The following is a 24,218-nucleotide window of genomic DNA, read 5'->3' as shown; positions in this document are numbered from 1 at the left end:
GTTTCATTGTCAGTAGTGACGGACTCCCAGAGCTGGGTAATATCCATAAATAATGCCAGCAACTTCCACCATAGTGATTTCACCATCATGGTGGATTTCGCCCTGGTGCGCAAAGCCCACCTTTCTGACAGAGTTGTTTATGCTGGAAAAGGGTCCCTAACCCTTTTTCTGTTGATCAGCATGGCTACTGGTCGCGCCTTCATGATCACTGCACTCCCGGTTTTTGGAATCGTTGGTATCGTCAGATGCACGAGTTCTTATTTCTTTGAGTCTTGAAAAATTTCCAGCTTCGTCTCAAGCGACACACCTTTGTGAGTTGTTGGCGCCATCTTCTACGAACTGGGCTGTTTGCCACTTCGGGGTTGCTTCTGTGGCTCAATTCAGCGCTCACTGAGCGAGAGAGAGAGATTGTAAAAAAGGCAGGTGGCACTGTCCCGCTTATTGCTCTTTTTTAAATGTTTTGCCTAGCCGAAGCCAAGGTCAAATGCGAGGCTGTAAAAAGGTCACAGAGTTTGGCGATGATGGGTGTGCGCCCCCAATCGTCCGCTCACTGGCTGACATGGCTCAGCCCCTCTTTGCTCCACAAAGATGCGCACGCTCTCCCATGCACCCACTCGTTTATCGCTACTGGCTTGTTGCCACCTTGCTCCACTCACTGGTATGGGTGTGCCTGCTACAAATAGACCTCGCTCGGTTGTGCTAGCTGTGCTATGTTGTGCGTAGACCCCTACTTGCAGATACAACTATGAGCCTTTGAAGTTATCAAGTGGAAGAGGAGCAAAAGAGTGCAAAGGCTCTGCAGAGACTACAGAAGTATGTGATGTGTACTCAAGCGGGCGAGGCAGGAGCCGAAGCGATGGGCCGACGAGATACGTGCTGCCATGAAGCGCGAGCAAAAACGCAAGTGACATGCGGCCGAAGAACAGTGGCACGCCTAGCAGACTACTGCTGAACAGGCCACCACGACCACGCAGGGCTGACTGCGCCACTTGCGGGACGCAGGCGCATACTTTCAAAAGCACTTTGTCGAAGACAAATTTGGTGCAGCGTATAGCGTCTGCATTGTAAGCCGTCAGGGTGTCGCGGCTCACACATGTGGCAGTCCTCGAGCGAGTGTTTTCCTGGGAGGATGCGAGTTCGTTTGGGTGTTGTGCCACGTGGTGACAAATACTTTGCACTGACTTTGATAATCATCCAGAATGCTTTGTGTCATAACTGTTTTCTTTCTCTCTCTGGATATGTATAGAGCACGATTGTTGGCGAGGCAGATGCAAAACAGCTGGCGCCATCTTGCGCACTGTGCCAATGCGCGATGCTCTACGTGGCTTTTGCAATCAGCACACAGGCGCTGCGCAGTAATGGCGGCAGACACAAATGCATGTAGGTAAATTTTTCACCCCATCTCGACATCGATTGCTTAAAGGGGAACTTGGCAACGCCAATGTCAGGCTCAGTCTGCATGGAAAACGCTGCCCAGAAGGCAGAATTTTGATTGTTCTATTCGACTTGTGGTCATAACATATTAATATACAGTTTTTTTCCTCATAGCCCTAATTGATAAGTTTGTAGTCAGCTCGTTATAACTGATAGTTATATGTGGTATATGAGCATGTGGACTGCACTGTACTGCACACGGAGTTGGAGAGGTTCATATAACAATCGTGGTTCATATACATAACGAAGTATACCAATCGCAAAAAGTTGGGTGCTTAGAGGTTATGCATCACTCTGCTTCTGATGGCCCCTTATTAAGTTCCAAAACGCTTTATCTCAAGTGTTGTGCGGTAAATGCATCGCACTGACTTAGGTTCTCACAATGCTCAAATCTGCATAATTTCCTGCTTTCTGAGGGGACGGCTGGCCTTGTTTGCAGGTGTGCGGCTGGACGCCAGTGGGGACAGCCTCGGGCAGCAGTACTGTGACCCCGCATCTGCCGTGACCGAGCGAGGTGCTGACATCATCATTGTGGGACGGGGCATCGTGGCTGCGGCCAACCCTGAGGAGGCTGCGCTGCGCTACAAGAAGGCTGCTTACGACGCCTACCTGTCTACACTGGCCGTGAAATAGTGTGTGCTCTCCCAATGACTGGTGGGCATGCTGTGGTTGTAAAGAAGAAAGAAGCCAGTGGGATGTTTTGACCAGGCCAGGAATAAAGCTTCTATGTTTCAATATTGGTGCTAATCTTTTGTTTAGGGTGAATACATAGGACGCTTGCACGTATGTATCTATGCCCGTTTTTCAAACTTTCTCTTATATCAAGTGTCCCTCCTAACACAGAATTTCTTTTCTAAAGCAACGCCTTCTGGTAAGAAGAAACAACCTGTATGGTGCTACCAACCTCCTGGAAAAGACTGCAGTATATTAAAGGGAAGCTTTCTTTGCCTCTTCCTTTGACATTTGCGCTGCTGCTGCTGTTTCCTTGTACGCCAGGTCGAGAGGTGGTTCAGTGTGTGTATATACACGGCAAGAGTGTGGCAGAGAGGAAAGTCAACGTTTGGACATGTGCACAATGCTCTCTGGAGCTCCCCGAGTGTCGCCACATTGCCTCTTAACAGTTATTACTCGTGACCCCACTCGAGCACAATGATGGTGGTGAGCAGAGTCGGCGATCGTCAAAAATCTGATCTGCGGGTCAAGTGCGTTGGCTTTTACAGACGACTCGTCGAAGGTTCCAGTGTAATTGCTGATGCCTGCATGGCTTCCGGAAAGTACTACACAATTAGCGTTGCGCATGCAATCGGGCTACAAATACTATGGTGCCATATCTCACGGCACTCTGCTTTCCTCCTCACTCTTTCCCCATACTCTGCTCCTCCACATTCAGCCTCATGCTTTCACTGTAGGCTCCTCCTCCACCTTCCTCGTCGCGCTCTCTTTCATCTCCTACTGCACTCCGTATTTGCTTTCACCTTCCGCTCGGTTACAAGGGACAACGCCAACGCTCACTGCAGGAACGGCCACCTCAGAGCTGCTCTCCAAAACATAGCCGTTAGTTGTTTGTTGCACACTACCTTTTGCATTTCTACACATTTAAAAGAAAGCCAATGTGGCAAGCTTTTTATTTCAATGGTTTGGTAATTAGTAGTACTTTGATGTACAGGCTAAACCACCCTATATAGTATACTAGGCTTTACAGTACCAGGAGGAGGCAGCCCCTATTAAATATACTAAAAGGATGCTTCGGTTGTGGACAGTGGCCTCTACAGGCGACGAGGCTACATTTTGTGAATAACCACATTTGGCAAAACTGTGTGGATAGGTAAATCCATATGAAGAATGAATGCGCCTCGCACAAAGCAACAACACTGACAAGTGTGAGAACAACATGGTTTTATTTTGCGAAAATGTGTGCAATGAGTGCTGAACTAATGAGTTTCTGTAACTTTACCTCTGTAGCCTTTGGCAGTTCATTCTGTTAAAGCCCCTGGGGTAAAAGCACCTTAGAGCATGAACTTCTACCCCCCTGCTTTGCCTAGTTCTGAATAATTTGGTGAGCATTAGGATTTGTCTAACGCTCAAGTGTTGCGAGCGTAGCTTGCCCTGTCAGGTGATTCTCGGTACTCAATTTGCAATGTCTGTCATTCCTTTGATGAGGGTGATCAAACGCAGTGTGACACACACAAAAAAAAAAAAAAAAAACAGAATGGACAGACACACCGATTTCACTCTTCTTGAGCCTTGTGGAATTTGTTCCACTTCACTAAAACAATTACAAAAGTTGACCGCTCTGGAGGTGACTCGCAATGTCCATTTGGTGACGGTGGCCACCCTTTTGCTGCTGCTCACAAGCACAACACAACCGCAGACAGTAGTCATGTTTCGTCTGGGTGTTCCTTTCACCCACCGCTATGCACATAAGCCAGTCGAGTAGCCCTGACTGCGAGCTCAGCGAAACACCTGAAACATTGGAACATATTACGCCCAGCATATGTACTGGAGAGATGGCCACTGGACAGTTTCCCTGCCAGCATCAGTAAGTAACCGCTACTGGAAAGCACTGTTCTCAGTTCATGGCCTGATCCTATAACTGAGGCATACAACGCAGGCACTGTTGGAGTTCTTGCATGTGAAGGGACTGGACGAGCGGCACTCCTCTTTTCCTCATCATTCATCCAAATACAGTACAATACATCCCAATAGTACAGTACATCCCAATACAGTGGAACCTCACTGATACGATCCTGTTAAATATGTTTTCCCGGCGCCAATATTCACGATCAAGAACACAAAAAATGACACAATACAGTTACGCTTATTTTTTACTGGTTCATATGTTTCCCGAAAACACTATCTTTCAGCACCAATGTTCAGGTGATCACCAAACTGCGATCGTGTGATACGCTTTCTGGCTGCTAGATCCCGTAAAAAACAAGAAAAGGCGTGAGGACCGCGCAATCGAGAACAGCAACCGCCCGCCGCAGCAGTTTCCCCGCAATGCTCGCCGGCTCGTCGCACGTGAAAACACTGGTGCACACCAAGTTTGTTATTCCGGTACCAGAAAATCTCGTCCCAAGTCATTGCACACAGCATTCACAGCGATGTGAATCTACTGTGTGAAATCTATTGCTGTCAACCCCATTGCGATATGCACCCTCACCTACCTATATTTGCTTCACAGTGCATGAGCTGTAGTGCCGCTGGAAGCGTACTCCACACTTAATAGGTAATAACACAAATGCACCGCCATTCTCTGCTGCAGGTGGCACAAAGGGAGCATCCTGTGTCGGTGTTGTCTACCAGCTCGATTTAACTTGCATTTCCCGTCGCACTCTTAAAACACTACAACTACGCGCGTCTCGGGTCGCTTGGGCTCACGCGCATCGGCACCTGTCCCGTGCAGCAACGACTCCCGTTGATGTGGACACATCAAAACGTACTGCCAAAGTACCCCGCTCGAAGCAGCTGCTGACACAAACGTAAGCCGGCCGAAGCCACAAAAAGGACAGCAGGCGTCTTGGGCCGCCTGAGCACCACCAGCTCAGCTCGCATCAGCCTCTTGTGCTGCAATGATTCCCGCAACGTTTCATGTTACGTAGATGCTGTCTACAGTTGAGTCTGTCAATTTGTTCACTGACTTCCGATCATACGTCCACTCGGTTAGTACGTTTTTTCCAGCGTTTTTTTCCAAAACGTATGAACGAGGTTCTATTGTACTTTCACTCCCCCTTCCCTTTGACCCAGTACAGAGTAGCGGAGTAGAGTGCAGCAGCTCAGGTCTACCTCTGTGCCTTTCCTGCAAGCAAAATCTTTTGTCTATCTGTAATGTGATGAACATTACAATATTTTTGTGAGCCTCTTAGAATGTAGCCTGGCTTGTAGACGAGTCACTTTCGTGTGGTTCTTCGCATTGGCTTGCAATGTCTGTCATCCATTCAGCGAGGGCAATTACTTGAGTACTGTGCAAAAAAGTACGAAACAAACGGCAGCAACAACCTCACTGCTTTTGAGCAATGTGGAGTGGTTCTCACCTTACAAACTAGCCATGCAAGTTGCCCTCACTGCAGTCACGTCACTGTTGCACATATATACACAGCACAAGCACAAACACTAATCTTTGTCTCGTGTCTTTCGAGCACGATGGCATGTAGACAACCTCAGCCCACATCCACAGGATTCTTGGCAGTCGGCTTGCAATGTCCGTTGTCTATTCAGCAAAGGTAGCAACAACGTCGCGTGGATATGCACCGACGTTGCAGGCACTGGTGGCCAAGCTGGTAGACAGATCTGGGGCGGCTGTCCTGGGTCAGTGGGGCGTCAACGGTTCGCCTTGCTCGGCTATCTGGTGAATGGTAACAGTGGTACTGCCTGTGCCACTGCTATAGCTCTCATATGTTAGGACAACTTCACAGAATGACATTAGAGCCTCAGGCTTGTGGTCGGCCTGCAAGGAGATGTGTACAAAGTTAATCATGAACGACTATAGACCCCTGACAAAAACTAACGAGCCAGCATAACTTCAGGATTACATGCCATTGGGCTAGTATAGCTGGTTTTTAGTGCACTGATGATTGGTTGATGAGTGAACAAAGGCTAGGATGTAGGAGGGTATGTAAACTCAGGATTTCTTATGCTAGTTGGTGAACTATAGCTACTTGAAGAGAGGCGCAAGCTTGCACACACAGGGGAAGACTGACAACATGAATGCCTCTTGTCTGTCCTCCTCTGTGAACATGTCAATTAGCACCCTTGTACTTAGCAGCGCAACGCCAGAGCCACTACGTCACCACAGCGGGCATGTCGTGAGAGAGCTGGGAGGGAGGCTCTACTGTAAATCTCGACCTTGTGGGCTGTCCACTTCAGCCACCACCATCAATTGACTGGAGCTGTACGTGTGAGTAGGAGGTAGGCGGCTGCCTCGTTCTCGGCCATACCACAGGCAAGGCAATCAGCACTTCAGCAGCAGTCAAAATGGACAGTCCACTAGGTGGATGCTTACAAAATGCACGCCAGGACCGTTTGTACCGCACGGAAGACAGATCACATTACATCGGGGCTGGGGAGCGACCTCCCTTTGGTCAAAGCACGCCATCGTGTGCACTCTTGCCCAGGAAAACAGACAGGAATACAGACAGCCGAAAGCGCGTGATGTGTCCTAATTTATGTGTCCATTACAAGATGCTTGCAATGCAACGAACTGAACCAACTATATCCAGTCAAAAGCAGCCAGCAAGCAGGAATGCAAGATGACAGAATGATTTTCATACATAGACAAGATGTTCAAGTTACGATCATGTAAGAATAATTAGAATGCCTGTGATGGATCAAGTAATGTAGCTCTAAGTAGAGAAAGCTTCAAATAAAGAAAATAGAGAATTATGTCTTTAGTATTGGAGAAATAAATGGTACATTGTGAAATACATGCCACTGGACTTCATTTTCCAAGAACTGCAGCCATTTAATGCTTTTGTGTAGGAGTTTATCACTTGTAACGGTGCTCATGTTTCTGCGTTTAATGTAGGATTTCAATCTGGAACAAGGCACTAAACTAGAACATTGAAATGCGATAACCGATAAGGGGATCTTTGTTATTGCATTGTTGTTTGCAGGTGACATTGCAACAAGTTTCTTGAAAGTTATGAAAGCTGATCGTAAAGCTCTTTTTGCATTTAACCCTCATCCACAATTAATTTTATGGGTAATAAAGAAAGAACGAACAGTTCCAATTTTTACTGTACTTTCCTATGTCTGATTGTCTGTTGGCTTCCTGTGGTTGTCATTAAAAATTGAGTGTCATGGTTCTTGTTCACTGTAGAGTGAGGTTCCCAACTCTGGCAGCCTTGAGGTAGCATCATCATCACCAGCAGCAGCCTTTGAAGGTCCACTGCAGAACAAAGGCCTCTTTCAGCGATCTCCGATTACCCTTGTCTTGTGCTAGCGGATTCCAGCCTGCCAATTTCTGAATTTCATCGTCCCACCTCACTTTCTGCCTTCCTCAATTGCGCTTCCCTTCTCTTGGCACTCATTCTGTAACTAATGGTCCACCAGTTATCTGACCTATGCATTACGTGGCTTGTCCAGCTCCATTTAGTTCTCTTAATGTCAACTAGGATATCAGCTATCCCCGTTTGCTCTCTGATCCACACCGCTCTCTTCCTGTCTCTTAACGTTACACCTAATATTTTTCGTTCAAACACTTCTTGTGTGGTCCTTGCTCCCTAGCTTCTTAGTTAACCCCCAAGTTTCTGCCCCATATGTTAGTACCGGTAGAATCATTAGTACTGTTAGTTATCATGTTAGTACCGTTAGTAGCGGTAGCTCCCAGTCAGTATTTGGTAATCCCTGCTGTATGCACTCCAACCCATTTTTATTCTTCTGTAAACTTCCTTCTCATGATCAGGGTCCCCTGTAAGTAATTTACTTAAATATACTCCTGCACAGACTCTACAAGCCAGCTGGTGATCATGAATTCCTGTTCTTTTGCCAGGCTATTGAATATTACTTGTCTTCCGCATATTAATCTTCAAACATACTCTTACACACTCAGTTAAGGACCTCAATCGACCATTTGTTGCAATTCCTCCCCAGTGTTGCTGAACAGGACAATGTTATCTGCAAACCGAAGGTTATCGAGATATTCGTCGTCGATGCTCACTAAGCCTTCCCAGCTTAAAAGCTTGAATATACTTCTAAGCATGCAGTGAATAGCACTGGAGAGACCACATCTTCTTCCCTGACCCCTTTCTCGATTGTTAATTTCCTACTTTTCTTATGGAGAACCAAGGTAGCTGTGGAATCTTTGTAGATATTTCCAAAGATATTCATGCATGCCTCCTGTCCTTTTTGATTATGCCATTCCTCCACGACTGCTGTTTTCTCTACTGAATCAAGCACCTATTCATAATCTATGATTGCCATATAGAAACGTTGATCGTACCCCACAGATTTCTCGGTCACCTGTTTGAAGACATGGACGTGATACATCGTAGAATGTCCCTTCCTGAAGCCAGGCTGTTCTCTTGGTTGATTAGAGTCACATTTTGCCCTTATTCTATTAGTTGCATGTACAATGTTTTATTGACCAGTTGCCAACTCGTAAGCTCACACACTAAACGATGCGTGCAGTTTACTGGATGCGCTCCACATCTGCTGCCATAGCTGTTGGTAGTGCCGGCTAACACTACTACCATGGCCACAACATGAATACACGTACAGTTGGCCATAACAAGCTCACAAAACACAGGCTCCACAACAAATTTGGATTTTAATGCAACCTGCATTCTCTGGAAACACTGCACACTTTTCAGAACATCCGTCCATATCTAACTTCTGTCATGCCAGCCTGAGTCACTGGGGATATGCATGAAGATGATGGTGAATAGACAGTTTGGGGCCGTTGGGTACGTGCAACAGGGCACATGTGACACTAGGCACGTGAACATTCTTGGCCAATCCTCCAGAATGCGCATGTGCAAGCGGAAAAAGAGGCAGGAAGTGAAGAAGTCGGCATTAAAAGCAGCAGCTGAGCGTGCAGGAAGGAGTGAAGTGAACCGAATGGGATCGAAGCGTGCATTGGACAAGAAGCGTTGTGTTGCAGAAAAGTGAAGAAGAAATCAGAGACAAAATTGAACCCTAGTTTGATTGGTAGCTCAATTGATAAAGGCCCGTTAGAAAAGAGGAGAAAGTTGGGCTAGTTGCTGCATGTTACAGGATTGAGACATCTAACAAGAAGAGCAAAGACAAGACTTAAATGAGCACACGGGATACAACGTACCATCATGTCGTGCACTAGTTAAAAAACGTCTCAATCTTTGGGTACAGCACCGCACATGCGATGGTTTGGTGCACACTGACAGCGTGTTATCTTTCCTTACACTTCCATTTCGCTTCTCTTTATTAAAAGTATAAGTCTGTAACAAAATGAAGCTTTCAAGCTCATTCACAATGAATTCTAGAGTAATAAAAAGAAAGTATAGTGCACGAAACGCATGGTCTCCACGCAGCATGTGCATCCCATGGTAACACCTACCTCACTATGCTTGTTTATGGCTGCTTCCCCTCGGGTGACTTCTGGCCGCTTTTTTCGCCGTTTTGAGCGTGAACCCTGGGCAAGATGTCACAGAGGCCGTCACGACGTTTATTTGGCAAATCCCTTGATGCAGTGCGTGCAATCCATGCTTTAGAAAACAAGATGTGTAAGACGATGTTGCGCCCTTAAAAGTCTTACACAGCCAACGTTTTGCGTACAAAAGTTCTGAGCAAACATGTAAATGTATGACTCCGCTGTGAAAGGATTACAACAATCTTAATTGAAAGTTGATGTCAGTGAAGAAAGAAAAAAAGAGGGAGAGAGAAAAGAAAAATCATAAATAGGAATGTTAGACAGGGAAGTAATCTGGTTTACTACTCTGTGCAGGTGTATGGCAATACTATAGGGATGGAAATATAGAAAGAGTAAAAATGGGGGGTAGTTACAGTGGCATGCAGTCACAATATTTTCCATACATCTATTGCTTATCTTATCTTTCCCCCAAAAATTTGTAATAGTTTGCCTGATGTTGTTGCAATCACATAATAGGTTGCTCATTTTGAATAGGTATCAAATATGTACTTTGAATATGGCATTCATAATTTTTATGACTATCTTTCTTTGTTCGATGCCCATTGTATACCAGTGAATTTGTGTGCATCATAGTGTATGGTGTAGTGTTTTGTGTAGCTTAATATATATATATATATATATATATATATATATATATATATATATATATATATATATATAAATTATGATGTTTTACATGCCAAAACCACTTTCTGATTATGAGGCACACTGTAGTGGAGGACTCCGGAAATTTAGACCACCTGGGGTTCTTTAACGTGCACCTAAATCTAAGTACACGGGTGTTTTCGCATTTCACCCCCATCGAAATGTGGCCGCCGTGGCCGGTACACACACACACACACACACACACACACATATATATATATATATATATATATATATATATATATATATACTGTGGTGATGCGCGACTCTCGCACATCCCCTGATATGTTGTTTTCCCGCATGGCTCGCGTGGACTGGCGCCCGCGGCGGTCGGAGTGGTTGAGGTGCAGTAAGAGAGATGGTTATGCAAAATAGAAGTGAGGCGTGCAGACAGGACACAAGAGTAGAGAAGTGGACAACACGAACACTTCGCGGCGTTCGTGTTGTCCACTTCTCTACTCTTGTGTCCTGTCTGCACGCCTCACTTCTATTTTGCATAATGAATCCTTACCAACTAGCTCAGCTTTCTGTCGTTCTAAACGAGAGATGGCGCGAGTGTTGCGCTGCTAACGCCGCCGACAGCCGGGGTTACTTGGGCGCCGAAAGACAAGGCGCTTCCTCTTTGGCGGCGGGACAGCAAGCAGTGCGGACGTGCCGTGCTGCGCGTGCGCCGATCCATGCTTCTGCGAGACCGTCTCACGTGGCCGCCTTCGAACGTGCCACCGTTCGCGTGGCCGTACGCGCGAACGACCAAGCGTTGGGATCCAGCATGGGGCGAACATATTCGCTCGCTATCCAGTCGCGGTGAGTCGGACTTCTAGATTTGTCGCGCGCCTATCGGCATGTTTTGTGGATAGCAACTCTGCTAGCTGGCATTGATCTATGAAGGGTGCAATAAACGCCCTTGTGATTGTTCGAACTACTGTGTTGTCGTTCCTTTGTCCCAAGAGCACGGGTGAGAGAACCCCACAAAATATATATATATATATATATATATATATATATAATGTAACCTTGTCATATTCAGGACATGCTGAGGCACCCGCAATCCAGTGGCAGCAGCCTATAATTCTAAAGCACTACTTTAAAGAACTCGAGCAGAAGAAGTAGTATATCTATGTGACATGGTGCTTGAATATTTATTGTGTGTCAAAATTACACCAGTGCAATTGTGAAAACAAGCTCTTTTTATAATTAATTAACACCAAGTAATATTAGTAAAATCTTTTTCATATTAACAGACTGCTTTCGGGTGTGATATTCTTGTATTGTACTGGGCAGGAATCACACTTTTTAACAGATTTTTTTTTCAGCATTATACAGGGCATTTCAACAGTGAATCACCAATAAGTAAAAAAAGTGCACTCGAAACAAAATGCAAATTTTTGCTGCTTAAGATCCACAGTAGTAACATACATTAAGAATTGTGTGATAAATGCTAATAAACACTCTAATTTAACTAAATATTGCTCATCAAATTTTAATTAACAATGTTAGCACACATATTGTAATTGTAGAATTCAAGCTAGTCATTGCATGCATAGAGCATGTCCACTTATTGTTAGAAATCCTGAGATCAGCACCACTTTGGAGATAACCATCTTCAAAACTTTTTATGCATGGTTTTGTCCTGCAGTTTGTAAGGAAGGCTTGATAAGAAACTATGTACAAGTTGTGAAGAGAAATGAACACGCGAAGCATCTTGATTTTTTCCCCCCTTTTCATGTTACTGTACCTGTTCTGTTTGTTGCTTGGGTGGCTGCGTGTTGTTTGCAAAGAGCGTAGGAATGGCATTCTGCTTCAGCTTTTTCCAGCCATCCGCTCGACGCTGCTCAAACTGTGATGGCTCAAAATGCAACTGCAACATTTAAGGCATGGCAATAATAAGCCTACGAGTTTAAGCATCCGCTTTTTCTTCATGCCAACAACAACAACAAATGTTTACAAAGTGGTTAGAGTCAAAGCAAACAAAGCAACACAACAAAGCTTAAGTAAGAAATTCAATTTTTTCAAAAGCAGACACACTCGTCCTTTGCAGCTGTGTCAACACTGCTGCTTTCTGGCTTGTCAATGCATTTCAAACAGAATGCAGTTTTCAATATTTACACGAAGACATCAATGGCAGTAATTCCTGGTGACGGAATCTCCCCTGGTGTGCCTGACAGTCTAGAGGTCTTGGCAGGGCAGGGAAAATGTGAGACTAATTGTCCGTCTTGCTCCATGGATGAGGTGCAGTAAAGCAATAGAATAACAAATTCACGTCAAGAGCAAATGGAAACAGAGGAGCGCCAATTGCAAAGGCACATCAAAAGCAAATCGAAATGGAGGAGCAGAAGTTGCAATAGTTGTAGCCATGCTACTAGGAAGAGAACAGCAACATTGCATACAGAGAAAACCCCATGCTAATGTGACGCTTTGCAAAACTAACAAACAGATCAACAACATGACACTGGCAACAACGCAAACAGAACTACAAGCTACCAAGCAATAGAGTGCCTTCAAAACCAAGTTAGAACCAAAGACAAAGCACATATCTATGCTGATAGTGAACTGATCGACAACTTGAAGCACAGACCATATCAGTTTCTCAAAGAGAAAGTTTCAGGAGGAAAAATTTATGTTTGCTAGGTTTCCACAAAACTCGCTTGCCATATTGGGTGTGCTGCACTTCAAGTTGTCAATTAATTTGCCCTCAGTCTGTGATCTGCTAGCCTCCTGGTTGGCTAAGGTAGATCCCCAAACCAGGAAGAATTCTTCAACTGAAAAGGTTATTTTTTTTTTTTTAGAAACCTACCGAAATTTTTTTTCAGCACGCGATGGCACTGGCTAAGAAAGTTGGAAGTGTGAAAGAAATAATGTCCAACATGGACTGTACAAGAATTTCTTTTAAATTAATTATTATTAATTTGATTTCCTGTTACTGATTTTCATTTAACCGAAAGTTTTACATTCTACAGTGCTAAGTCCTGGTAGATATTCTGAAATTTATTCTTAATAAAAGATTGGAATAATCCACCCATTTCTTGGCCAATCTCCAATAGTGGGGAGGAGGTACATGTTTGATAGGAAACAACTGTATTCTAAGTAACTCCAGCTATAAATAATGTAAATACATGCACTTTTGTTTTTCGTCCTTGGCTGTGACCATTTTTTTACAAAACCTGCATGGGTTTTCTTTGTAGCTTAATTCGTGCTACTCTATGGTGCATCTCTCGACTCCTTTCGTAACTGAGAATTGAACAATAATCCAATCTATAGTTAATGCATATGCTACCCTGGAAGATCATGTATATAGTAGTAACTCTAATCCATTCTTGAATTATTGTATATGGCTTCTTTTGGGAGCCATACACTGTAATGCTACTAGTACACTGTAGTAATGCTAATCTAACCTAGGGTGCCTCGATGCCAGTGCCGCCGTTCAGGGTGGAGACAACCTCAATGGCGCCGCCATATTGAAGCACACTGGATCGGCTGCGCTAGCGTTCGCAACGGCGCCGCGCCGTTCATGCTCTCGGCGCGCTTCGAGTGCTTTGATTCGAACAATCTTTTTAACAATATTGCACTGCGCATCTTTTTACTCATAATAGCCATTTTTACATCTGAGGGTCGAAGACGTAGTTGTACGAATTAATTTTAGGGCCCCGAGTGGTCGAGTGCCGTCAGTTGGCTATCATTTTAAACAGGCTCGTCAGTTGGCTATCATTCTGAAGATGCGTTGCCCAGGAGGTGCCACTGCTCCGTGTGAGTGGAAGAAATTGTTTTTTTTTTCTTCGTGGTTTTTGGTTTTTCAATTCCTGCGCTTTGATAACAGCCGCGCGTCATCAGCCGCTCGCGCGCGGCGGTTGGTTTCGCTCGCAATGACAACCTGTCTGCTTTTTAATCTTTCAAATTGTAACTGCGAGTTCCTTGCCTCTTTATTGCCCACAGGGGTGCAAATTGCACCTGTTTACAGACTGGCACTGGCACATACAAACGATGCCGCGTATACCAACATTGCCACTGCGCCTGCGTTTAATTCTTTCACGAGGCCCACGAACATTGATTGCACCTCGTTGGCTGTAGGATAAACCACTACTGCAAGTTTTCCACTCGTTTCATTTTTTCTGACAGGCACACAACCACCGAGCGTTCTTGCGTGCGCTCATATGCAGAATTCGCTGGCGCTCTGAACGTGCGCACCAGTTGTTCTGCTAAGATTCCTCCGCTTGTGAAGTGCATTATATTTTTCATTATATTTATTTTATTCATGCCCATCTGTACTCATTTATAAACCATGCTTGTACACCTACACAAAAAAGGGTGTACTTGATCGAGGTCATTAAATAACTGCAGTAATTCTTTTCTAACAGTTTTAAATGCGAAATAAAAGTAACAGACTGAAAATTTATGCTTTGTGAAAAAGACTCGACCACAAAAGGTTTAGTAGAAAGCTGCAGTTTTGACGATGCCTGTGCACGCAATTCCTATTTTGGCTGCAAAATTGGGTGGTGATGGGCTAGGCTGTTGAAAATAACTGCTCCCTAAAGGATGAGCTTCATTAGTGCTGCAGAAAAATATGTAACCTAGCTTGTCAACCTCACCCCTTATAGACAGCAAAGGCAACAACAAAAAAAAAATAAAGAAAACAGTGCAAATTATTTAATGTCAAGAGGAATTCCGGATCAAGCTACAGAACAGGTATTCGGCTTTAACTCAGGAAGAGGACCTTAGTGTTGAAGCAATGAACGACAATCTTATGGGCATCATTAAGGAGTGCGCAATAGAAGTTGGTGGTAATGCCGTTAGACAGGAAACCAGTAAGCTATCGCAGGAGACGAAAGATCTGATCAAGAAACGCCAATGTATGAAAGCCTCTAACCCTACAGCTAGAATAGAACTAGCAGAACTTTCTAAGTTAATCAACAAGCGTAAGACAGCGGACATAAGGAACTATAATATGGATAGAATTGAACAGGCTCTCAGGAACGGAGGAAGCCTAAAAGCAGTGAAGAAGAAACTAGGAATAGGCACGAATCAGATGTGTGCGTTAAGAGACAAAGCCGGCAATATCGTTACTAATATGGATGAGATAGTTCAAGTGGCTGAGGAGTTCTATAGAGATTTATACAGTACCAGTGGCACCCACGACGATAGTGGAAGAGAGAATAGCCTAGAGGAATTCGAAATCCCACAGGTAACGCCAGAAGAAGTAAAGAAAGCCTTGGAAGCTATGTAAAGGGGGAGGGCAGCTGGGGAGGATCAGGTAACAGCAGATTTGTTGAAGGATGGTGGGCAGATTGTTCTAGAGAAACTGGCCACCGTGTATACGCAATGCCTCATGACCTCGAACGTACCAGAATCTCGGAAGAACGCTAACATAATCCTAATCCATAAGAAAGGGAACGCCAAAGACTTGAAAAATTATAGACCGATCAGCTTACTGTCCGTTGCCTACAAAGTATTTACTAAGGTAATCACAAATAGAATCAGGAACACCTTAGATTTCTGTCAACCAAAGGAGCAGGCAGGATTCCGTAAAGGCTACTCAACAATGCACCATATTCACACTATCAATCAAGTGATAGAGAAATGTGCATAATATAACCAACCCTTATATATAGCTTTCATTGATTACGAGAAAGCGTTTGATTCAGTCGAAACCTCAGCAGTCATGGAGGCATTACAGAATCAGGGTGTAGATGAGCCATATGTAAAAATACTGGAAGATATCTATAGCGGCTCCACAGCCACCGTAGCCCTGCACAAAGAAAGCAACAAAATCCCAATAAAGAAAGGCGTCAGACAGGGAGATACGATCTCTCCAATGCTATTCACAGCATGTTTACAGGAGGTATTCAGAGACATGGAGTGGGAAGAATTGGGGATAAAAGTTGATGGAGAATACCTTAGCAACTTGCGATTCGCTGATGATATTGCGTTGCTTAGTAACTCAGGAGACCAATTGCAATGCATGCTCACTGACCTGGAGAGGCAAAGCAGAAGGGTGGTCCTGAAAATTAATCTGCAGAAAACTAAAGTAGTGTTTAACAGTCTCGGAAGAGAACAGCAGTTTACAATAGGTAGCGAGGCACTGGAAGCGGTAAGAGAGAGAGAGAGAAGTTTAATGATATGAAATGCTGAGAGGTCGGCCTGAGGTATATCCCTCTAGCCAGCTACTCGGCATTGGTGGAAGGGGAAGAGGGAAAGAAAGAGGGAAGAGGTGCATGATGGGTGACGATGACGATAGAAGGAAGGAGTAGAACATATCGCAAGCAAATTGGCATGCTCAAAGTCTGCAATCCAAGCCCATTGTTTTTAAAAAGTTCAGTAATGCCTGAATGGCCTTGAAACTCGACTGAGGATCTGGCCAAGGGCCTAAAATAACGTCCTCCGACAACGGTGCGCTGTCGAGACACGTAAGGTCGTTGTCCAACCTTTCACGCGCTTCCACGTACTTAGGGCAGTCACAAAGCACATGACCTATAGTGTCAGTCACATTGCACACCTCACAGTGTGGAGACTCGGTGCGTCGCATGAGGTGCACGTATCCGCGCGTAAACGCTACCCCCAGCCTTAGTCTGTGCAGAAGACTGGCACAGCTTCGTTGAAGGTTCGGTGGTAGCCTAAAAGTCATGGCAGGGTCCAATCGCTGGAGTCGTCTGTGGCGATTATCCAAATTGTCCCAGTGCTGTGCTGTCAATTTGCGGATGACACTGGAGAGGAGACAGTTGGCGTCCGCTCTTGAAAAAGGAATTGAAAGCAGTGACTCGTTCTGCGAGCGCTTTCTTCGCTTTGGCGTCGGCCAGTTCGTTGCCCTGTATACCACAGTGACTGGGAATCCACTGAAATGTGATGTGGTGGCCATTTTCTTGTGCTAAAGTGTAGAGCTCGGCAGTTTGAAGAGCCAACACTCTGTAAGCGCTTTCTTTCAACACCACTCTAAGTAGTTGAAGAGCCGATTTTGCGTCGCTGAAGACTGTCCATAAGCGGTAAGGGAATACATCTACTTAGGGCAGGTAGTGACCACGGATCCAGATCATGAGACTGAAATAACCAGAAGAATAAGAATGGGCTGAGGTGCGTTTCGCAGGCATTCTCAAATTATGAAGAGCAGGTTGCCACTATCCCTCAAAAGGAAAGTGTATAACAGTTGTGTGTTACCAGTACTCACACATGGGGCAGAAACCTTGAGGCTTACGAAAAGGGTTCTGCTGAAATTGAGGACGACGCAACGAGCTATGGAAAGAAGAATGATGGGTGTAACGTTAAGGGATAAGAAAAGAGCAGATTGGGTGAGGGAACAAACGCGGGTAAATGACATCTTAGTTGAAATCAAGAAATGGACATGGGCCGGACATGTAATGAGGAGGGAAGATAGCCGATGGTCATTACGGGTTACGGACTGGATTCCAAGGGAAGGGAAGCGTAGCAGGGGGAGGTAGAAAGTTAGGTGGGCGGATGACATTAAGACGTTTGCAGGGACAACATGGCCACAATGAGTACATGACCGGGGTAGTTGGAGAAGTATGGGAGAGGCCTTTGTCCTGCAGTGGGCGTAACTAGGCTGATGATGATCATGATGACAGTCGACCATGAAAAAACGCCAACTACAATACAAGTAAGCAAGACAGAGGGACAGACAAGTGGGGTATGTACAATGGGGTTTAACCTTAAAAGGAAAGCATAAAAGCAAAGCATGAAAAAAAGATGCAAATCTCCAAACAAGCGAACAAGACATAGGGGCAAAAAGTTGCTACATGCACTGTGTTGTTACCTTTTCAACAAACATGAAAACAAAGCATGAAGAAAGATGCGAACTACAAAATAAGCCAGCAAGTCAGTGGTAAAAAAGCAGCTATTTACGAAGTTATGTACTGATACAAAAATACTTGTAAAAATAACCAATTATTTAAGGTGTTAAACAGAATATGTTCATAAAAAATGTTGCTCTATTAGCGAACCTCGCACGTTTCCAAACAACGCGCAGGCTACGACGGATGCCGAGCCAGAAAGCACAGGCAAAATTTGACCCATTATGTGCGTTAGCTGCACGTTTACATGAGTACATCCTGCTTAGGCATTTAGCTCCGTCACATAATAGCAACCACGATCGGGAATGAACATGCAGCGATAAGGTCTGCTTACGAACAGCGTAATGCAAATATGCCCGCGATCATAACATCGGCTACGTCGCTTTCGAATAGCACGATGCAATTATATAGCAATAAAAAAAAAAAAATCCTCTATGCACTTTAACATGAGAGCCGCAATTATCTACTGCGATCTCAAAAACCGCAAGGCTTCGAGTGGCACCAGCACAACAGCCGCACTCTCCAACGAAGCAGTGTGCCTCCAGTAGCAAATAACGATCACTTAATTTTTGGTTCGTCTATTTTCGCTCAACGTAAAAGTAACTCTGCTGTCTAAACAACAGCGACGCGAACTTTGCAAAAGAGACGCCAGTGCTTCCTGTGAAAATATAAAACAGGTGTGCGACGTTACGATTTTTTGCTAGTGTTAAATATTCCGCGAATAAAAGTCACCCTCGTCCGACTCTATAATCAGGGCACTACTCGCGTAGAAAAGCTAAGTTCAAGACGAAAAACACGCTCGCGGCCGTACGTATGCGCGTCAGCGGCGTACACGAGTTTGCTTTAATAGCAAAATACGGATCGATAAGACTTAACTATTTTGCAACTCACCTCGCAGATATATGAGTGGTCAGTTGCTTTCCACCGATCCCGCTTTAGTTGAGCTTCCCATTTTTTTCTTCGCTCAGGGTCCCGGGGGAAGCGAAAACAACGCAGGCCTTTACGTGTTGACCCGGGGCACATTAGCACACAACAGCCCGTCATGATGGCTCAGTGGACTTGACAAGCTTGTCAGTCATGCAGTCGAATACTGTCAAACAAGTTGAATCACCAGCGAGTGCCTCGAACAACGCAAGCTCAGCTGTTAGCACGATAAACTGCGACCACTCTGACCACCCGCCGTGATTCAAAATGGCGTCGCAGCGAGAGAGAGGCGGCATATATATGGAGGCGGCGTGGGGATGGTCAAAATGACCTCTCGTGTCAAACGATAGCACATAGGATAGCACCACAGAACACCTATGATAGCACTATAATAGCACCACGACCGTAGCACCACCCTGAACGGCGGCGCTGGCATCGAGGCACCCTAATCCACTAATCTAACCAATCTAACCAAACCCGTGGCGCCACATCGGGCGACTGCGGGAACTTTTGAAAAGTGCCATTGAGCAGTCGCCTGACCTGTCATACTATTATATAGTGGAATGAGGTGCGGAGACTGCATGAAGTTAAACAGACACAAACCGGGTGTATGCGGGGATTTTTGGTAGGTGCCCAGGCCACATTGCAGGTCAATCTTGAGACGTACTTCATTTAAATGGGCACGTGGTACTGCACAAATATTAAGAAGAGCGCTTTCGTTTGAGGTCTATTAACTGTTTGTGCAGAGATGATCGGCAGGTACTAGTGTAAAATTTCACACACACGCTCATGACCAAAGTGTACGTTATTCACGTACCGGACATAACGCACAATCTTGGCGCTCAATACGCGAGCGTTCTTGCCTTCCGGCGCCACATGGTAACGCGGCTGCTGCGAGCGCGGGAAACCATTGTCGGACCACATGCCAATGTGTTTGTTTTAACAAAAAAGTTGGCATGAACGCATCCGCACAGAGGCGGTATTCTCGGGCGATCACTTTCGGAGATTTTTTTTTCATTTTCGTAATATATCGCGACACTATAGCCTACGCGTCGTCGTCAATTAGGAAGTCTATCTGGCAAATTCGGTTAATCGCACCGGTACGTGCGCGCTAGAGCGACGATCGATGACGGGATGAAATTACGCTTCAGGGCGCCCCGGTGCGATCTGCCGAATTTGCCATAAATATGTATATTCCTTGGTCGTCGTCTACACGCGACAGCGCGCTCCTGGCACTGCAGTACGATTCCAACGTACTGCGTGACAGCTAGCGTCCATGACACTGTGCCAAGAACGCTGTCCTGACGCATGTCTCGCTAAAGTGAAAGTATCTTTAATGGTATATCCGATGGTTTCCCTGAGTTGCTTACCTCGCATATCTTGCTCGTGTCCTTCGCTTCCCAAAATGCGCGTTTCATTTGTACCTCCCATATCTTCCGGCGCTCTTTGTCACGAGGGAAGCGAAACATTCGATGTCCTTTTCGGCTAGATCCGGCGCACAGCGGCACACAACAACCAGTCATCGTTTGTGGGTGACGAGAGGCATACCACTATTAGGAAACAAACGGAAAGCTTACACAGCAACCGTTACACAGCACAGAAAGCAACGCCCAGCTGCTTTCCATATGTGAACCAAGATGGCAGCGGCACTGAACGAAAACGAAAGCAGGAAAACAACATCTCATGCAAGATCAGAAAGTTGATCAAAGGAGTTCTGAGTTGTGCTCTGGCTTGATCGCAGTCGAAAACAAATGCGAGGACATTCTATCCTAATTAAGCACCGTACAGCTTTATCACTGTGGTAAATCGAACATGTGCGTTACTTTTACATAGCCTTAGAGATCACCAAGCCGTGCTGTTCGAATGATAGCAGGTGGCTGGTAACCGTGCAATGCTCAATAAAGGGATCATAGTTAAGTTTGGTTTGAATAAACATCTTTTTTGTGCTGCATAAATACAAATTACTTTCTTTTTGCGTTTTTTCTGTTAGTTTGAACATTAGTGGCGTCACGGCATTTTATCATCATCACCATCAACACATTTGGACCTCGGAGGTGCTCGGAGGTGTTCAGTGATTTCGGCGTTCTGGCGTTTTTCGTGCGTTGCGCAGTGCAGTTATATATGTGTTCTATGGTGCAGTTGGTGCAGTAACAAAGTTCTAATAGAGTTCTGCCCCGTAGATTTAGCGGTCCAAGTACGCTGCGGCTTATGTGTTCGTCGTCGACGTTTCTCTTCGCACAGCATTGACGTTGCCTGTTTCTCGTGCACCCGTGTTTGTGTTGTGGACTCCTGCTAGCTTCGCACCAGACTCGAGTTCCACAGAGGCCGACCGAGACAAGAGAAAATGGGCGACCGGTACAACATCCACAGCCAGCTGGAGCATCTGCAGTCGAAGTACATCGGCACGGGCCACGCGGACACTGCCCGCTACGAGTGGCTCGTGAACCAACACCGAGACAGCTACGCCTCGTACCTGGGCCACTTCGACATGCTTAACTACTTCTCGGTCGTCGAGAACGAGACCAAGGCGCGCGTGCGATTCAACATCATGGAGAAGATGCTGCAACCGTGCGGACCACCTCCCGAGAAGGCCGAGGACTGAGCTCAGCCGCTGACTGCAAGCTCGATCTGTAAATATGCGTCCTGTCACGTCCACATCAACGCTTCGCCGCATTGTTAAAATAAACGATGAGCCTTTCGCACAGCTTGGTCGTATTCTTGCGATATACGGTCACTCCAGTTGCTTTCTCGGCGATGGTTTTATGTCTGTCCCGGTCGTGGTAAGCTTGCTTCAGGCCGCGAGAGCAGACGCAGCAGTGGCGTTCTGCGCACGCCACATTACAACGTTCGCCTGACTAAAGCGACGCGACTTGCTGGTGCGTTGGCACGTCGACGCAGAATACAGAAAACGCACTTTGTAGCACGGACGCTGGCCAACACCCGATGCGTTGGTCTAACCACAGGTAAACGGCGAATGAATCCACCACAGTGTCCCAGCAGCATACGCAGTCGTCCTACTGAGGAGCTACCGCTTGACTTTCAAAGGTCCTCCGATGGTTTCTTGCTCCATTTTCCCGCGGCGTTCGGAAACTAGCTCTAAACATAGCTGCAAAGAAATTCTCGGCCGTGGAAGCCGCATTTCGATGGGGGCGAGGTTCAGAAAAAGCACACGGCCACTTTCGATCGCGATCGAGCACGATCCGGATCGAAATCAACTGCAGCTGGCTCGCCCCCGCAGCTCGCGCAAAAGAGCCAGTCGCGACCTGGATATTAAATCGCAATCGAAAGCGCGTAATGTGACACCAGTATTAGATTCAGGTGCACATTAAGAAACTGCAGGTGGTCATAATTAATCCGGAGCTTGGCACGACCCTTAACTCACTGTGCAGTTTGTGGACGACCATGCGATTGAATTTATCAGGCAGTAATAGGGCAGGGAGAACACAGCTACACAAGTTAAAACAGATCTTTCATTAGCCAGCGAACTGGCAAAGAAGTCATGCAGGTCCTACACACAGTGTTGGAATCTATGGTGAACGTAAAGCGGTTGATCAAATACTATACAACAATGCGATGCGCACAATAGTTTGTTTTTATCATATGCAGTATGGAATGTTTGTTTTGCGCCGCGCAGGTCACAATCTGAACGCCGTGCAATATTTACGTTCATGTACTACACTGTTCACTAGCTTTGCCGAAAAGCAAACACCCAAAACACCCCGTGCTTGTCCCATTGAAACTTATGTGTCATGTAAAGCATTACACACCTACTTAAGGATACCATACTTTATGGTTGCTTCCTAATGGGAATCCTGAGTGCACTTTCTCGTCGGCCATACTACGTCATGAAAGGCTCATGCCTTCAGGCTTCGCCCCTGCCAAGATCCACAGCTCTGCTGAGGTTGTGTGCACAGCTACAGATACCTGATATTGCGAAGAAATTGCATGTGCCTTCTGCCGCGTTTAGGCAACTCACTTTTGTACCACATATTCACAATGTACAGTGACACTGTGCACATCTGTACTAGCAACTCAATTACATCATAAGCTGCAGCAGCAGCTTTCACAATGAACTACTTGTCACACGGCAGTTCAAGCTAGACCATAAATCTGAGTCAGCTGTCAACAAACTAGTTGATACCTGGGAGGCAGTCAGATTTGTTTGTGACCAAATGCCTCATACTTGGACAGTGCCTTGCAACTGTAAGCCTGTGTTGCAAGTAATTGCACGCACTCTGTGAGAACCATTGTTACTCCCTCTGCAGGCGATTAGCAGCGGCATCACAAGCAGGAATAGGCAGACGACCAGGCACAGGTGTGGCCTGAAGCAGCTAGCTGAGGTTCAGACCTGGGACTTCCACACACTGCTGCCCAACATGTGGAGGCCTGGCTATGCTGTGGGTCCGGATGGCAAACAAAACCTATAACTTCCAGAGGAGGTCAACCCAGCGCACCTCCGCCTACCTTCCTCCTCCAAGATGCTTCACCTTGTTTCTCATTCGCCCCATCGCTCAACGTCATCCAAACTTTCATCTAGGTTGCGTTGCTTTGCTGCGCGCTCAGCATGCTCCTTTGTACATTCGCTAGCTCGGAGCCTGCACCGATGACCTGTGAGGTGGCAGATGCCTGCCTTAACTCCCTGGTGAATTTTTTCCAGCAGCATGAAGGCACAGAAGGATATTTAAGGTCATTAGGTGGGATGACATTATTTGTGGCGGCTCGCCGATTTGCACAGAAGTGCCAAATGTCCATTAAACTGAATGAAACCAAGCAAGAGTACCACTTGAAGACAGTTTTTTGTTGCATTCAGCTAAATAAATGCTTTTTATGTCATTTTTTCCCCCATTTTAAGTCTACTTCATTTACCATTTTGAAGCAAGATGTTTGACGCACTTGGCCATGTTGCCAATTATTCTTCTCATAATTTTAATGATTGTTCTCAAATATTAATGATCCATTCAAGTTCCATCTTAAAGGGATTCTACTGTATCTATGTCTTCGACTGTTTTCCTGCAACCTTTAATGGTGGAAATCTTGAAAGTGGCATTCACCAGGTTTGAGTCCAGCTTAGTGTCTCATAGCCTACATCAGCAGCTGACAAAAAACAATTTTAACTGCACAACTAAAAAATAATTTTTGCGGCACCCGTTCTTTTTTAGTGCAACAAAGTTTACCAGTCAGAGTGTCCAGCCATACAGTGGTAACATGGAAAACACTGTGGAAGATTTTTAATGCGTTAGCATTCCAAGTATACTTCATGCACTTTCCAGCAGCGACTATGTATGTATGTTTGTCTA

General features: G+C 45.6%; 3 protein-coding genes across 5 annotated transcripts in view; 2 read left to right on the top strand and 1 right to left on the bottom strand.

Annotated features, from left to right (window-relative positions):
* The window catches only part of r-l (rudimentary-like), a 31,338-nt gene extending 29,171 nt beyond the window's left edge, over positions 1–2,167 (top strand). The window contains exon 11 of the mRNA XM_075673151.1: positions 1,874–2,167. Coding sequence (XP_075529266.1) covers positions 1,874–2,067 — 194 coding nt within the window. The 3' untranslated portion in view covers positions 2,068–2,167. The remainder of the gene's footprint in view (positions 1–1,873) is intronic.
* A 1,146-nt stretch (positions 2,168–3,313) lies between these two features.
* LOC142560800 (THAP domain-containing protein 3-like) lies at positions 3,314–20,559 on the bottom strand. Of its 3 annotated transcripts, none has more exons than XM_075673154.1 (4): positions 20,292–20,559; positions 11,940–12,062; positions 9,467–9,541; positions 3,314–5,881 (listed from the first exon to the last, which is right to left on the bottom strand). In XM_075673154.1, exons 1-4 carry the CDS (start codon positions 20,442–20,444, stop codon positions 5,744–5,746), a joined length of 489 nt encoding a protein of 162 aa, XP_075529269.1. In that variant the 5' UTR covers positions 20,445–20,559; the 3' UTR covers positions 3,314–5,743. The 3 variants fall into 3 exon arrangements, with proteins under 3 accessions (XP_075529269.1, XP_075529268.1, XP_075529270.1); XM_075673153.1 differs by lacking the exon at positions 20,292–20,559 and adding an exon at positions 18,889–19,363; XM_075673155.1 differs by lacking the exons at positions 9,467–9,541; positions 20,292–20,559 and adding an exon at positions 18,889–19,367.
* A 404-nt stretch (positions 20,560–20,963) lies between these two features.
* On the top strand, positions 20,964–23,766 carry Sf3b5 (splicing factor 3b subunit 5). The gene is made up of 2 exons (XM_075673150.1): positions 20,964–21,551; positions 23,187–23,766. The coding sequence occupies exon 1, from the start codon at positions 21,266–21,268 to the stop codon at positions 21,521–21,523; it is 258 nt and encodes an 85-aa protein (XP_075529265.1). The 5' UTR covers positions 20,964–21,265; the 3' UTR covers positions 21,524–21,551; positions 23,187–23,766.
* Positions 23,767–24,218: the final 452 nt, after the last annotated feature.

Source organism: Dermacentor variabilis, chromosome 10, assembly GCF_050947875.1.
Source record: "Dermacentor variabilis isolate Ectoservices chromosome 10, ASM5094787v1, whole genome shotgun sequence".
In the NCBI taxonomy this organism is placed as follows: domain Eukaryota; kingdom Metazoa; phylum Arthropoda; class Arachnida; order Ixodida; family Ixodidae; genus Dermacentor; species Dermacentor variabilis.
Note: the sequence above shows the minus strand (reverse complement) of the source record. Positions and strands in the feature narration are given on the sequence as shown.

What these genes read in the sequence shown, in the direction of transcription:
- LOC142560800 (XM_075673154.1), bottom strand. Translation starts at nt 20,444, where the DNA reads ATGACTGGTTGTTGTGTGCCGCTGTGCGCCGGATCTAGCCGAAAAGGA. An exon ending in ACACGAGCAAGATATGCGAG is followed by an intron (nt 12,063 to 20,291) that starts GTAAGCAACTCA and finishes TAAATGTTGCAG; the next exon opens with TTGCATTTTGAGCCATCACA. An exon ending in CCATAAACAAGCATAGTGAG is followed by an intron (nt 5,882 to 9,466) that starts GTAGGTGTTACC and finishes ATCTCCTTGCAG; the next exon opens with GCCGACCACAAGCCTGAGGC.
- Sf3b5 (XM_075673150.1), top strand. Translation starts at nt 21,266, where the DNA reads ATGGGCGACCGGTACAACATCCACAGCCAGCTGGAGCATCTGCAGTCG.